The following is a 16,740-nucleotide window of genomic DNA, read 5'->3' as shown; positions in this document are numbered from 1 at the left end:
GTGATATTATATACGTCATAGCACTGATAATTATAATTAGTAAATATACGCATATTAAATAAATAAAGGCTCTATTGAATTTTGTTGCTGTTAGTTCAGTACAGACTGTACTGTACAGTGTACAGTATACAGTATGCTACAGTATACAGTACTGTACTGTACAGTATATACTGTAGTCCGTAAAGCGTGACCGTAGCTGCTCTTCTACAGTACAGTACCGTATTACTCATTCGCTCTCGATTTGAGCTCGTACAGTATTGTACCTGGCACGATCACCATCACTACCAGTCGGACTGCTAAGGCTTCTTATTGCTGGTTTTGGTCTGCCACAGATCTTCAGTATTGAAATTTTTCCATCAATTAATTCAATTTTGGGAAATTAAAATATTACACGATTCAAATCATTCTTGATATATGCTATCAATTCCCCTAAAATGAATAAAGCACGGCTAGCCCCTGAGTTATAATAAAGCGTTAGTAGTCTGTCGACTGTGAAAAACTTCTACTAAATATTACAGCATCCTCGTTTTGATTATTACTGGGCAATGCAGTGTGCAATGCAGCAAGTGAATAGTGAGACAAATTTCAGACTCGATTCGTGTGAATTTCAGAGACCGCCGTTTTTGAAGTACTATACAGTTTCTTCTCTCCTATCATTGACCAGAATTAAGTTAAAATATGAGTTAATTGCTGTACCAAGTTATTGATACGTAACTATAGCACAATTAATATAGTATAGAGATCATCAATTCTACATGAATAATATAGACTACTATACTATCATTTGTGGATTGGTGTTCATTTAGAAAGTAGGTGCGTTCGATCTCATTTTAGGATAACTAAACGAAATCAGTCTGTACCCTTATTGATCTAATTTCATATTTTATATCATATTTTGCTCACGATCCTAAAAAATTTCTTAATTTATCCATCCTTCAGCCCCTACAGTCAATCCAGAGTGCCAGAGTCTAGCCGATCTGATAAACTTCTTAAAGCAACGGCTAGATCAGATACCTCTCAACTTGGTGCCGATACCTGGACTTGACCCTTCCAAGAAGACAACTTTGCAGTGTTATGAATATCAAAATTGTAATGGGTTTAACTGCAGTGGAAAAATTTACGGACGCCATATGCAATTCTCTTTCAATTTGAACTACTGCACCAAACCGGTTACAGCAAATATTACGGTATATAAATCAGCAAATTAGAATTTTATAACGAATGTGTCTTATCCTATCTTCATGGTTTCAGTAATCATATTTAATTATGAGAAATTTTACCTGACTACCCTTATGATAGCCTTTTACTTACGGCAAATTTATATACAGTAATGGGAGAGATATCTGATAGTATACTAGAGGTTATGTTTAGTACTGGTCACTGTCATCGGTACAGTAATGCAAGATTTCAGTTACAATGCATGCAATTACTATATATACTCGAATCAGCAATGTCATGCTTTTTCTACAACTTTAAATGTCTGATATTTAGCTAAATCACCTTTTACTCTTACATTGATGATATGCTAGTTACCGTTACGTGAAGATGTTGTTTTTTAACTTGGTGACATATCAGATTCGCCTTAATTTTATGATAAAATTTTACATATTTACTAGCAATAGTGTTAGTTATAAATGGTTGTTTACTATTCATTTATGATTAAACGTAAACTGCTGTTAACACCCTGCTAAAGTGTATTTCAGAACTATTAATCGAATATTGACTCACTTAAAGAGTCTTAGAATGTAGTAAATTGTTTTCTTTAATCTAAATTCTTTTACAGGCAGCTTATCCAGCTGAGAATATTACCATTATCAGAAATATAAAGCACGCAGATGAATTTTTCATAACTAAGATTTCCTTCGTCATACCTACTATTAACGTGACAGTTCCTGTCAAATTGTTTGGGAAAATAAGTATGACGCGATCACCTGGAAAAGTAACCGTTACGGTAATTGATACTTAATGGCATTTGATTTGTATGGTCGTTATTAGTACAAAAAGTTTACTATTTGCCCGCTAATTTTAAAATATTGATGCCACCTCTAATAGCTAACTAGATTCGCAAATGCTAGCTTTTAAAACAAAGATTTGAACAATTTTCATGAAACGTCCATGCAATATTCTCGTTCAAATTTGTTTGCATCGCTTTGCTTACATAATTACCGTATGCTAAACTTGCTCTTGATTTACTTACTGTCAGTAGTATACACGTTAACTTACCAAAGTACTAAGATTTGACCAAAAACGTCAAGCGTTCAGTAAATGCCAATTATTATGTACTTATCGTTTAAGTGGATATTGAGTGACTCTTTCAGGTTAACTGTCTAATGCACCATTCCATGGTATCACATAGCATAATTGCAATATACGAAAAATGTTTAAAATCAATATTAAAATGTCATAGTTGTACATTGTACAGATTATGCTGTAAAAATTAGCTTATCTCTTGTGGATCTGTGATATATTTTCTAGGCTGGTATTATACCGAAGCTTGATGTGCCCTCGCCTATAGTGCCACCACCGTTCAATATCCTCAATAACAGAGTCATAAATGTTGACACTACACGCTGTGGTGGTAAGCACTATTACTTACATGTGTTCTAACTTCGTATATATACTCTCAAAAAACTGCTTAGCTGGCTGATCACTTGCTATTGATTATGTACGGTCCATATTAACTGATTACATTGTTGTAATGCTATACTACATTTTTCGAAATTGTTATATCTGATGATAACACGATGATGCGTGCACTCTCTTAATGCTTATGAGAGCCTTTCAGGCTTATCATACGCTAAACTATATTTATGATTACTGTGATCGCATATACAGTACTACTGTACAATGCACAGTAAAAATAGGTTATATATAAGTCCATGCATTCAAGGATATTATAGGACAATTACTAGCTTCCGAAGCAACTTTACGCTACTATACTGCAGTAAATCTGTTATGTATCGAATTCAATCGTCGAAAGTCTCTTTTGTAATACCCAACAAATTATCTTGCGAAAATAGAATTTCTTGGCAGTCGTACATAAAATTGATACTTTATTAAAATGCAATTTAATAATCATGCTAGCGTCAGACACAATTGTGATAATATGTTTACTACATTTCATTTAAGACGAAATTCCACCGGGTGGTACAACTATGATGACAAAAACTTCGAACGTAGGAGGGGCAACGAATCAACCTATCGGGCAAAGCAGCCCATTATCAGGTAAGTTTTATATATTTTTAGATTAATCTCTAACGTGTTGGTAGAAGCTTGACTTCAAATACTGAAACAGGATAGCTCACTAAATTTAAATATCGCCATATTATCTTAATTTAGGTGGTGATATTGCAGCTATCATCATGTCGATTGTGGCTTTCGTAGCTATAGTTGTAGCTGTTACGCTGTATTGGAAAAGGCATATCATCTTTAAAAGATATGCATTAGAAAATGATAAAGGAAATTCAAATGTAGCAATATAGAATATGTAATGAGTGAAGTTTTCGTCTGATTATTTTACGGATAAATTAAAACGCTATCTACTTGCAATATTAGTAATGCGATAGCAGTTTATAGTTACCGGTAGTTTATTTCTAAGTAGCTTTCTGTTCTATGATTTAACCGTTCTTAATATTCTTGGGATTGGGTTTTTCCATGTATTAATACGTATAATGCCGATAAGCTTGTAATACGCCGGCTATGGCGTATCTATAGGTATGTAACTGTTGAAAATACGGTACTTTACCAATGTTATCCTTTATCCATTATTATTGTCATTACTGGTAATCCCATATTATTAGATATTATGAAGTATTTATACATTGTATCGATAGCACAGAGTACGGTTGCCGTGTTCTATTTATTATTTGTCAGCCTATGTTTATCTTATGTAACATCATGCTACAGATACAGAAAATTTTTAGAGGTAAGTGTGTATCGCTAAGTTAACTTAGTGATAGACGATAAAGTATGTACAATGTAGCGGATTCTCTCCTACTGATATCACCTTAAGAACAATAACCGTATAAAAAATCTACAACTACTGTAAGTTATTTTTATTTTATTTTAAACTATACGGTAGCAACTAATGAGTGGTGTTTAACCAATAATAACTCTACATCTGAGAACAGTTATCAAAATATGCTTACATCAAACTCTTGTACAATGCCTATAAACATTAACAAGAATGTCACTAAAAAAATTATCTTTGATGCCGTCAAGTTACGATAAAAAGTTATTCTGGTTTCAATTATGAAATAAATTATTAACTTCCCGTAATGGTGATATTAGCTTTAAGTGGGCCTATTGCCAGGTGCACCAAAATATCGTTTCGATTCTTCTATTCGTGTTAAATAAGCATTATAAAAATCCAAAGCAGTAATTACTTTTCGACATGCAAACTGAACTTTCCTAAAAGCCACTAGACCATCCTGCAAATCAAATTAATTTTCTTCAAATTAACTTCTAATAACGTCAATAATCTTGAAATACTTTTAGTCCAGATTTAAATATGAATATTTACCTTGCATTTAATAATAATTGCGTTTAAATCCTCATCATATTTAACGAATCCATGCTTCATGTTCGTATGGTTTATATCTAAAAGTTAGTAAGTAGCAGTTTGAGGCAATCGTCCTCCGTTGTGTGGAATGAGCAGTAATATAGTAATCTTACCACTTAAATTAGCTTCATAATTCTCAAGATAACAAAAATCTATTAATTTCACAACGGTTCCCCTCCATGTTGTTTTTAAGCCCTTCTAAGTAGGTAAATAATATAGCTTATTAAGAAAATTTTGTAGCAAGTGTGTCCTACAATATTTACGAAAATAATTTCGCAAACAACGAACTAGAGATATACCTGGTAACCAAGGGCTCTCCACATTCTATTTATGAATTTATTACTATGTTCAGACCAATTAATCCAATCCATATTTTGATTAATTTTACTTGCTTTTAAGTATAAAATTAATGTATGAACTTGTAATAAGCTGTAGGCTTATTTCCGAACGATTACATAAGACTAATGCTATTCACACGTTGTTTACAAATTTACAGTTTACTGTATAATGATCGCTTTACCATAAGTTACGTTCCTTTCATTCTGCTTCTGGGCTTTCCGATGCAAATTCGCTAAATCTAACAATGCTCGTAATAACTATAAACAATATACCAAAATTTTGCATTAATTATATCCTTACGCTAGAGGTAAATGTACAAATAAATAGTATGGGGCATTTTGCCGATAGCATACTAGATTTGAACTTAGGTCAGCTAGACGATTATGAAGCTGGATGTACGTTTCCCTATCATTTATCTGCAAAAGTGTAGAAAGATCCCAATCACCATGGCATTATTGTTACACTAATTCTTATACAACTATTAATGAGACATGTTGAAGTATCTTATCTACTGTTATGTGCAGTTAGTTTAAAAGTTACTAATAAAGAATCCAAAAATCTCATTACAGAAACGCCAAACAGAATGACATCTCCAATATATGCTTATACCTTTAAACTTTCCTGCATTAATATACGCCCTCTGTCGTATCTGTTTCAATACAGATATTTAGTATTTATATTCATGACAAAGTTTGAAATATTAAAATATTTCGTTCACTAACTTATCTGGCAAAACATCAGCAATCGTCACGCCGGTCACATTGTCACCATGCAGCAAAGCGAATTGAATTGGAGACGCTCCTCTCCATCTTGGGAGTAACGAAGGATGAACATTAATTGCCCCTCTGCAATACATTGAGCCAATATAAGTATATCAGGTTATTAACTACAAATTACAATTACAATTTATTTTTTGCATCGGAAATTAAAAGTGATCTCGATATAGCAATTAACACAGTAGACTAGTAAGCTTAAATATATACTAATCTCCACATCAAACTGCAAATAACGAGTCTTGGCGCCTTTAGCATGCTACTCTGGTAAAACTAATCTACAGTATATGATCATCTACTGGATATATGTGTAAAAGAAAGTAAAACATTTTTTATAGTACCGTATTAGTGTCAAACATGCACACTTTAAGGCATCAATAAGCCCAAATATAGACCTTATGCAACCTCAGGAAATTTCGCAAATTTAATACAATAAATATGCGACGGTAGGCAATAATGGGTGGTAATTTTTACCCGATATCATAATCGTATGTTACCTCCTGTTAATATTAATATCTGTCTAAAATTTCACTGATTGTAAGCCGTAAGTGTATATTTTTTTTTAATACCTAACATCGTCGAATTAACAGTGTAGTGTAGATTGAAACCGATGAGAAATGACTATATACGAGACTGTACAGTACTGCAACTGTTTCATTATTAACAGTAGAAAGTAGAAATGGTAACCAAAAATGCATAAATAGTATATCAGCACAGAATAATATTGCAACACGTATACCATACCGTACAAATAAATCTATCCATCTTTTGCTAAGTAGGTGTCCAAATGAAACTACGATACCAACATCGAAACGATTCCTGTTGCACTCAATAAAGAGGCAAAAAGCATTTTTAATTATACTGTAATTGAATGCAATCGAAGTTGAGTAATCGTTAAAATCGCAAACTGCTAAAAAGTATAAAAATGTCTTTTTTAATTTTAATTTTATCAACCTGAGGTCACAGAATTCCCTGTTACTAGGAATCATATCGCTGTGGTCGTTATAATTATGCGCAACAAGGTCATTATTTCGAGCGTATTTCAATACTGAAGATGATTTCTTGCTATTCTGTTGAAAGACAGTTTCAAGCTAATTTAGTTATGAGCTTAAGATACAGTTTGTAGTCTATTTTAGCGAAGTCGTTACTAACCTTAAAACCCGAGTATACTATTTCGACTTTATCGACGATACGTTGATAGGAATACTTACATCGATTTAAACTGTACAAGTAAAATCAATTGAATTAATACTGTACAGTGCATACTTTATATGACATCCATCTACGTCTATACGTCTATACAGTATACTGCATAGGTATCTATAATAATATAATTAATACAGTAAATAAACTGACAATGCACATAGAGGCTAGGATCTAATTCAAATTTCGAATCAAAACTGTAATAATTTGATCATTTCGCAATGTAACTTCACCTATTTAAATGTACAGCATCGAGAACTATCGTTGAGAAAGCATCGTTTCCAAATAAGAGAACAGATAGCACTCGATTGTGCTTAACTTGCATTGTATCTTTCTTTATCAGGACTAATCATTAATTAATCAACTATCTAGTTATGATTATTATTTTAAGCATAATTATAACTAGCTAATAGTACAAAAAAAAGTGAATACAGTGAAACGTTATCTTGTAGTGATTAACATGATTCATTTGATTGCAGTTTGATTTGAGGGATCCCTCCCATCAGTTCCAATTTGATCGCAAAATGGCTTGCGCTGTACTAATCTGTCCAGGCAAAACTGTCAGCTAAAATGGCAAGGTGCAATGGTGCATGCAGGTGATGCAAAATCCATACAAGAACTGTCTAGTGCGCAATGTGCATAAAAGACATTCACGTGCAGTACTGTACTACTATGGCTACGATAATAGTAGAGACTACCAAAGAGAGAAGAGACCGGGTAACATTACCGTATTGTACTGTACTGTACCATACAGTACGATGTACTGTGGTATACTGTACAATGTAGTGTACAGTACTGTATAGTACTGTACTATTGTACTGTAATGCAATGCAGCAGCTTTCAGTACCATAGAGATCGACATAGTGGAGAGAAATTTACTACCAATAGTAAAAATTGTTCTACGGCCTCTACTCCCATCTTAGCACAGTAATAAATTGGAAATAAATAATAATAAACTGTACAATAAATTACAACAGTAAGTTGCTGTAGTTTCCAATTAGCGCTTGATCTGTGGCAGTCAGTAAATTGATGATGGACGAAGAAATTCTGAAAGGCAAATGCACTAGGATGTGCCCTTTATCGGAGCAGAGAAGGTACACACTAAACCCTAATAAGCTTACAGTTATCGAAGATTACCTCTATAGGCAAATCCAAGGACTACTAGAAGGCAAATCTACTAGTAGTCCTTGGTAAGTCGTAACAAGCAGTCGATTGCAATAAATTCAATTTTTTTACCTAATCACCTACACGTTTGTATCTTAATATTTTGTTGTACTATATCACTGGAATAATTGCAATTGGATTGTAAAGTCAATTCCAATCCAGTAACCGTACACAATACAGCAAATGCAGTATACATTTCTAATATCAGTGATATCATGATTTATAAAACATATTATGACTTTATTATTAAGTCCTTATACATATTCACCCAATCATAATCTTATACCCAAATCTACGAGTTGCCAAATGTTAAAATTTCTCTTTAAAAATCTCATGTTGCTATTGATACATTGTCATTAATTTAGGAGACAGGAACAGAATCGGTTGAGCGTTTTTGAAATTTTACCTATCACCACAAGGGGATCGTCTAGGTTGGACAACGTAATCGAACAGAAGCGTAAATCCAAACATTGACAGTATATATGTTATGCATGATAAAAGCATTAACGATATGACCTGCACTATAAAAAATTGGCAGTATACATGATATTTTTACTGTACTGTATAGAGTGCAATGCATTGTTAGGATTTAACAAACTTGTATTTCATTCATACATTATAATCATAAACTCCATCATTAAAAATTTGCAACGAAATACAGTAAAAATGTTAATACAAGGTAGCACAGTTGTGACGTTGTAACGCGATTTGTCATTTGTTCTCATATACGCGTAATATTCTCGTTAATACGGCGTATTACATATCCTGTTACCAGATTTATGCACTTTAATTAATTAATGTGTACTACACTTTTAGCATACGTAGAATTGTCTAAAAAGCAAAATTTGTGCATTCTTTATGTTGGCATCCGAATTCATAAGATCATGTACCATACGCATAGGATTACAATTCGTATAACTTGCTACTGTACACAAACTGTCTTATTAAAATGTCACTTCTTTATGGACGCGTATGTCTTAGTGCCCTAAATATTTAAACGCTATATATCCACAGTAATTAAACGTTATATTGTAAAGCAATAATTTAAAATAACACGTAACTTTAAATCAATTGCGTGTTTATATATTTCCTTACCTAGGCCGCGTGTAGATGAAAATAAGGCAGTTAAAGAATACTCTCGTCCAGCTGCTGGTAAAGAAATTGACCTAGAATTAATTCGTCCTGTTGAGGTTTTACTAAAAACCATCGAATATTTAATTAACAGGTATAGCGGATTGATGCTTTATTTTATAGACTCTATATTAGTATCATATGTAGATGTAATACAATTAAAACATCGCAATCATTTAGAATTGTATTCAACGCGAGTATACAGTATATCATTCCTGTAAAAATTGAATTCATAATAGTTGAAAATAGCTAAATCGAGTAGGATTGGTTCAAAAGTGGTACAAAAAGTTAACAAAGATCATTGTAATGTGCTAACTTCGCCCCAATTGTATGGAATTCATTCAATTTGACATACAAGGTAGCCGTCAATTTCAGATGACATTAAGCGAATCATTTTCTGAGATCACCCTTTGGAACTCGGTAGCTTTAGTGCCTAAATCACTAAATTTTTTTAGTAAGCTACGAATACAATACCATTCCAAAAGTTTAAAAGTATTTACCCTCCTATTGAAATCAATACTAGCAACTTAGCAACCTGTTAACGAATAATGAAGAGCTTATATTAGACTGTTCGCCTAAGTGTATTCCGTAAATACGTAGTCGTACGTTAATGTAATTCCTGTGTCCAGAACAAAATTAGTCACAACACTAGCTGCCACAGTGAATCAGTTAATGTATAATTTTATTCCTTAAAAAATTTACTATATCTTACATTATAGCCGTGTTGTTGTATACATCTACAGATCAGCTTTCACTACGCCGAATTTAGACAATGAAGTATAGGTCTTGTAACTCGCAATTAATTCAAATTATTAATTATTATCAAGCAATATTTAATTCTTCATGCGACTTCCGGACAGGTACTATATACTTTTGTATGCCCATCATGAGACCTAAACCTTAGTCATATTATTATAGAAATACTCCCGCGATAAAATTTAGGCCTGGTATATTTGCATTACGTAGCAGATCTGTACAGCTATCTCTCTATACCATAACCAAATTATATTGTAACTATACTATCTTATGACATACCAATATAAGTGTAGCATGTAGGCATGACAAGTCTTGGTCAGCAATCTATTCTTTCGTGAGCAATAGAATTAGAGCTATAAAGCAAGACCTTACAATTCAGGTATTAAAATTTTGTTGTCTACATGTTGCACTTTAAAGGCAACATGTAAAAGTGGATAGTGCCTGATCCTTTGGTTACAAGATGTCTAATAATAAAGCTTACGTTAAGTTACATCTTTTACCAATTAGAGGTGCAAATGCAATAAAGCAGTTCGCGTGCTCGAGTTGGCTGCCAGATTCTATTTATACTCAGAATCACGGTTAGTGATCTCGCTTGAAGTTTGATATTATTATAATACATACAAGAAAGTAATTTCAATTCATAAATATTTATTAAGTATGGCAGATACTTCCACAGAAGAGTTCGATCCAGTGCTGAATAGGGATCAGCTAGTTGATACAATGTACAAATTATTTGAACTTTATGCCAGAGAAGCGACAGACTGTAGTAATCGTGCGGAGTTCGAATCATACTATATATTATATAATCTGGGTGAGATATGTCATGCGTATATAAGTGTATGCAGATTTATACAGCAGAGAAATTTTTATAATAAACACGTATATTCTGTTACTAATATTACTGTAATTACAATGTAGGTGTAGAGCATATTAAGATGGAAATAACATTAAAAGCCATGCAATTCAGGTCACTGTAACTATATTGTTTTCGCCAATGTACTGTATTATAATTGGATTTTACAGGAATAATCCTAATTACGACATCATTAAATCTTACTAGTTTTATTATTTATATTTATTACAGTGAATCACCAATCTTTCAACATTCATTACTCATTTGTAAAGCAGCATGGCTCAAAAATTATGTTAGGTTTTTTAGAATGGTTAGCAAATCCACATACCTTTGCCAATGCGCTGTATCAAGGCACATCTATCAAATACGAAGGTCGAATCTTAAATTAGTAACCTCTATAACTCTATCGTTTCATGTAATGCTTTAAGTTAATTATCAGTACTTTAAGCTTCTAAAATTTCACCATTCTTATATTGCAATTAATAATAGGAATGCTATGCAAACAATGAGTATCGCCTACAGTAGTCACAAAAGCAAATTTCCGATCAAGTTAGTTAAACTTAAACTATAAAATTTTCGTTACTGTAGTATATTATTAAACATTTACTCTAAAAAATTCAATCAAGATGATAACGTGATCTATCTACTTTAAGAAAATTAACACAAATACTACAATTCAAGGACTATTCGTTAGCTGAAGAGTTTTCTACGGTTCACGGTAAGTAATATTGCGATTTCCTTATTTTAATATTATAAAATTATTACATACTGTAGATGTTAACTAATGTTGTCCTGTAATATTTGACATTACTGTAAAAGGACTGCGGTCAAATCATCACATAAGTGCTTTATATTTTAAAGAATTTCTGCATTGCTTAACGTCAGTTTACATTCTTGACATTTTGCGATTATAGGTTTCCAAGTTTCAAGCGATCAATTAATTTTTACAAAAAAGTCTTTGGTAACATCGCAGGTATTAAGGTCACTTTTATTAATTAACTATTTAAGGCGAAACAGAAGCATACATTGCGTTTGTATATTGGATTATTAAAGAACGCATAAAACTTTCAATACATTTTTTTATTTAAAACTTAAATCTCGAGTAATATGGCGTGTGTAACCATTGCGTCAAATTCTTAAATTTTATAGGACAGAAGATTTGGCACAATATTGTCTGCTAAGATTGATAGTAACATCGGTGCAATTATTGCACCTAGCTGACTCTGTTTGAATTTCTCAAAATTTCTAACGATATTTATGCTATAGTCTTGATACTGTATAATTTGTTTTTAAGGATAAGAATCGATTGTGTTAATTGACTAAAAAATTAGCGGATGATAGGTATAGGGGAATAGAAATGATGGCAGCTGAAAGCAAAGGCATGTTCTTATCAGGAGAAATTCTTTATGTGCAGTTATTAAGGCGATTATGCGGACTATTGTAATAAATTCTTTTTAGCGTTACTTTTGACGTAATTTATTTCCTATCTCGGATTTACATTTTACTACCGTGTATCATATTTTACGAAATATCTGAAAAACGTTGCGAGAAGCAGCAAATATAAGATAGAAATAATTGTATGCATCGATTTTGAGAATTATTTTAATTCTCTATTAGATGATTCAATAAACGATAATAATTCACTATATGAACGTGTATAAAAAAATTATATTTTACCGCGGTATTTGCAATGTAGGCTTCACGGCTGACTACATTGATACATTTATAATCCGAATAGGAACCGGTCTTCTTCTACCTTTGCCTAGAATGACCGATAGCATATTAGCTAATACATCGCCAAAGCTGTCTTTGCCCAAATAACAGAAAGTAATAGTCAATTGTAAATGTGTTACCGCACGTAATATTTTATACTGCGTTGACTACTTATTAATACCATATACATACTATTCCTAATTCACTAATTAAATTGAATGTCTATTTCAAAATCAGATCAATAATATGCGAACACAAACTAAATACAGGATAAACATTCCCGTCGTAGGCAATAGAGTGTATGCCTTGCTATTAACGTTATATTTTTCTTGGATCTGTGATATATCGTAAAGACCTTTATTTACATTTATGAGCATAGATACTTCATTTTCCGAATGTAATGATGATAAGTACTATACCCAGTATTTTTAAGCAATACTCTAGTATACAAAGCGAGTTCGATCGTGTTATTACCGTATAATTATACTATCAAAATGATCCGATCTATTTTAATATTAAAGAATAATCTATTTACACCTACCATTCCTAATAAATCACATAATTACCGATATCTATTTTTTTATTTTACTTAGTGATATTACTACAAGTCTTGTCTATTTGTTCATTTACCGCACCATCGGTAGGAATCCCATAATACAGCTAATACGTTGTTAGTCAATTGGATTCTTTCGAAATACTTATAATAATCGCTTTATGTAGCGTGGTAACTTTCACCATCCCATTAGGCATTGTTACATCGTTTACAGTTTACCATAATAATCTTGAAACTATCTGACAATTGATTTAGACGTCACTACAGCAGCGAATACTATTCGTTATCATAATTGAAAGGAAAAGAAGAGAAGAATAGGCTATAGAGCATCGCTACTTAGACGTGCGGATACATTTCATACGCTCGGATTTTAGTGCATTTTTAAAGAAAAACAAAATTATAATAAAATGAACTATCAATTTTCTACAGTATATTTCACTAGAGACTACCGTTATGTATTATATCGTCAACTGCTGATGGAAAAAATGATTTTTTAAGAAAATAAGTAAAAAAGAATATTTTCTATCACTTAATGATTTTATTGTGCTATTTTCAATGGATACAGACGTTGATGCTTACATTCGTACGTATATGTTTATATTATACTATACATATATATTTAGTATCCATAAACATGTACAGTATAATAGATAACATAAGCTAATTGAGCATGATCGTAAGTAACTGATTTACTGATCATATATAAGCAGTAGGGTATTATGCCACTAGTATTATAGTATGAATCCCATCTGCAGGAGTTTAATTATCTGGCCTATTATGATGTAAATATGTGTTTCCATGACGTCTGAGATCGTATCCTGCTTTTTCATTGTCTATAGTATACCTGGAATCTTTTGTATATTCGCATTTTGAAATAATCGAGAACTTTATCTTACACCCCCACTTATGTATAAAAAGTTCAGTAATTGTATACATACAGTCGTTATTTTTTCACTCTCTATTCCTGTTAGTTTTATTGCAACAGTAAACCAATACCAACTATCGCCAATTTTTTTTTCCATTTTAATCCATTTGTAACGTTCTTTACAGTAACAACCGCTTCGATACCGTCGTTCTGTGTTAAAATTATGACTCAATAGCAAGCAACAATATGATTTAAGCAACTATAAATAATATCAGCTAATATAGTACCTGCAGCTAGTAAGATTCTCTAATTAAACAACAAATACAACACTAAAAAGAAATCACATTAGACTATGGGAATACCGTTGACACGCAAAGTTTCTCAAAAAAGTGAATCTATAAATTACTTTGATGAATTTATATCAACTGAAATTCAGCAGTTATTGTATGAAAAAGCCAAAAAGATCTATCAAAAAAATATCAATAAAGACGATGATCCCCATTCAAATTTTGAACTAGGACGAATTAACCATTATGGTTTTGGAACTACTAAAAAAGATCTTTACAAAGCCCTTGAGTATTACGAAGTTGCAGCCAAGGAAAATCACCCTGCAGCTCAATATTTATTATGCAATATTCATACCGATGAAGCTATAAGGAGCAGTAAAAATATCAATCGTAAAGATTTGTTAAAAATGCAGGTTGACAATTATCTTAAATCTGCGTCACAATCAAAAAATTACTGCAACGCTGCCGAAGAATTCTGGAAATTATACCAAACAACAAGAAAATGGCAAGAAAGAGTACAATATGTTGTACACCAGTCCATTGATCGAGTTAAAAAATCAAGTTATAGTCATGCAGACGAATTAGGTGAATTTTATAATCAATTGGGTTATTTAACGTACGTGTTAGGACCGGTCGATCACGATCTTGACGCTGAACAGTGTTTTGTTATGGCCGGTCGTCTATCTAACGCCGCTGCGTTTTGGAATATCGCTAATTTAATCGACGATAGCAATAACAATGATGCACGCCAAAATAATAACAGCCATATTAATAACTCCACCGATAATAGCACACCACATGTTCGTGACTATGAGTTCACATATAAAGCTGCCGTCGCTGGTCATCATGAAGCGCAATTTCGGCTAGCCATAGACAATCATTATAATGAAGAAGTAGGCAAAGAAAGAGAATGTAAAAAGGCTTATGATTATTTACTCAAATCGTCAAAGTATTCATTTTCTAGCACATTATACTATCTAGGTTTATTTCATTTGTGTGGCATGGGTAATACACCACAGAACTATACGACAGCGATAGAATATTTTGAGCAAGCTGTTGTTTCGGCTGATTATGTAGGTGGTATTGGATGCAAGTCAGCCAGTATATGTTTAGGATTTATGCATGAAAAAGGTTGGGGCGTTGAAGTAAATTATACGACTGCTAGCCATTACTTAGCAACTGCCGCAGAATTACAACATGATGAAGCCTGTATTCGTTTGGCCAAATTAATAGAGAAAGATAAAATTAAATCAAAGGAGAAAAAAGACGCTATTCCATTTTATGACATGATATGCCAATCGACTAATTTAGAAGCATCGTGTTATGCCAATTACCGCTTGGGTAAATTATACATGAATCATTATCAGCACTTGCAAGTAGACAAAGACAAACATCTTGAATACTTGCAAAATTTTCTAACTATTGCTGAGGATCAATTGCAGTATAAGTCACCACGTGTTTGCTATCATTTAGGCATTATTCATCAACATGGTTACGGTAATATTGAAATGGATCATGTTAAGGCTTCCGATTTTTACCAAATTACTATAAGTCAAGCTGAAAAATACTATAGATATATTCCAATCTACTACAGTAAGAAAGCCAGAAAAAGATTGGAAAAATTGAAAACTGTCAAACCTGATTGTTTCGATTCTAGCAATAAGGATATTCACGTTAACATCGATGACTAAATCGTAAAGCAGCGCGGTACGTTAGTATGATTATCGTTACATAATTGAAGGATATAGTATGATTAGAGAACTGTAATTGAAATTAGGGATACATAGCCAACTGATAAATTAATTTAAAAGTTACAATGAAGTCAAGGATATTTCGATTCCAAGCTACTACTCAATGGAGCACTGATTAGAATTGGTTTAAATATTCTCTTCTCGTCGGCACTGTAACAGAGTATTTGTGTTTGTATATATGAGTATATACTAATGTATATGCACATATTCGTATATACGGTATATACCGTAAAATTAAAGATTTTAAATAATACATCTGGATCTCTCTACGCACGTCTTTTTGGCCTATCTTTCCTAAGTATGGCCGAAATGGCGCTAATATTGTGAGTAGTGTATGACAAGCAAATTTTACAATATATTTGCATCCAAACTAGCAAGACTGATGATACTTTGGATTTGATCACATTCAACAATCGTGTATTCTACAGTATTTATTATTTATTGTATGCAACAGTATAGTACATATTGATAATAATAATATAGCGTGCAGTAGCGATGTTATATAAAGACTATACAGGATCTCTAATTATAATAAGCATTTCCAGTATAGTTCTGTTCAGTGCACATGTTCAAAAGTTTGCTCTAACGATGCTTGATTAACTTTCGACGACGGGATTATATATTGTTATTATTTATCGAATTTTGAACCTATAGCTGATATCTATTGCCAATTACATAATTATTGTACTGCAATTTGCTTACGTTGGTTTTTAGACTTATTCGACTTCATTTTGTAGTAATAGATGTTTAATATATATAGACTGGTTCGATCTCGTTTCAAATTCAAATTG

General features: G+C 32.4%; 5 protein-coding genes across 5 annotated transcripts; 4 read left to right on the top strand and 1 right to left on the bottom strand.

The window, feature by feature from the left end:
* Positions 1 to 1,330: 1,330 nt before the first annotated feature.
* TRIADDRAFT_52336 (uncharacterized protein) lies at positions 1,331 to 3,482 on the top strand (the record flags this gene model as incomplete). The annotated part of the gene is made up of 5 exons (XM_002108847.1): positions 1,331 to 1,360; positions 1,784 to 1,951; positions 2,476 to 2,578; positions 3,130 to 3,225; positions 3,340 to 3,482. 5 exons carry the CDS (start codon positions 1,331 to 1,333, stop codon positions 3,480 to 3,482), a joined length of 540 nt encoding a protein of 179 aa, XP_002108883.1.
* An 810-nt stretch (positions 3,483 to 4,292) lies between these two features.
* On the bottom strand, positions 4,293 to 5,756 carry TRIADDRAFT_52335 (uncharacterized protein; the record flags this gene model as incomplete). The annotated part of the gene is made up of 7 exons (XM_002108117.1): positions 4,293 to 4,430; positions 4,523 to 4,599; positions 4,675 to 4,759; positions 4,861 to 4,952; positions 5,082 to 5,157; positions 5,510 to 5,549; positions 5,623 to 5,756. 7 exons carry the CDS (start codon positions 5,754 to 5,756, stop codon positions 4,293 to 4,295), a joined length of 642 nt encoding a protein of 213 aa, XP_002108153.1.
* A 2,152-nt stretch (positions 5,757 to 7,908) lies between these two features.
* Positions 7,909 to 9,954, top strand: TRIADDRAFT_52334 (uncharacterized protein; the record flags this gene model as incomplete). Its single annotated transcript, XM_002108846.1, has 4 exons — positions 7,909 to 8,066; positions 8,406 to 8,471; positions 9,140 to 9,265; positions 9,891 to 9,954. 4 exons carry the CDS (start codon positions 7,909 to 7,911, stop codon positions 9,952 to 9,954), a joined length of 414 nt encoding a protein of 137 aa, XP_002108882.1.
* Positions 9,955 to 10,387: 433 nt separating this feature from the next.
* TRIADDRAFT_52333 (uncharacterized protein) lies at positions 10,388 to 12,001 on the top strand (the record flags this gene model as incomplete). Its single annotated transcript, XM_002108845.1, has 7 exons — positions 10,388 to 10,505; positions 10,592 to 10,738; positions 10,846 to 10,894; positions 11,012 to 11,090; positions 11,462 to 11,498; positions 11,695 to 11,753; positions 11,930 to 12,001. The coding sequence occupies 7 exons, from the start codon at positions 10,388 to 10,390 to the stop codon at positions 11,999 to 12,001; spliced, it is 561 nt and encodes a 186-aa protein (XP_002108881.1).
* Positions 12,002 to 14,263: 2,262 nt separating this feature from the next.
* Positions 14,264 to 15,889, top strand: TRIADDRAFT_52332 (uncharacterized protein; the record flags this gene model as incomplete). Its single annotated transcript, XM_002108844.1, has 1 exon — positions 14,264 to 15,889. The coding sequence occupies one exon, from the start codon at positions 14,264 to 14,266 to the stop codon at positions 15,887 to 15,889; it is 1,626 nt and encodes a 541-aa protein (XP_002108880.1).
* Between the last annotated feature and the right edge of the window lie 851 nt (positions 15,890 to 16,740).

This window comes from Trichoplax adhaerens, genomic scaffold (assembly GCF_000150275.1).
Source record: "Trichoplax adhaerens TRIADscaffold_1 genomic scaffold, whole genome shotgun sequence".
NCBI lineage: Eukaryota > Metazoa > Placozoa > Uniplacotomia > Trichoplacea > Trichoplacidae > Trichoplax > Trichoplax adhaerens.
The sequence above is the reverse complement of the archived record's forward strand: the minus strand, read 5'-3'. Positions and strand labels throughout refer to the sequence as shown.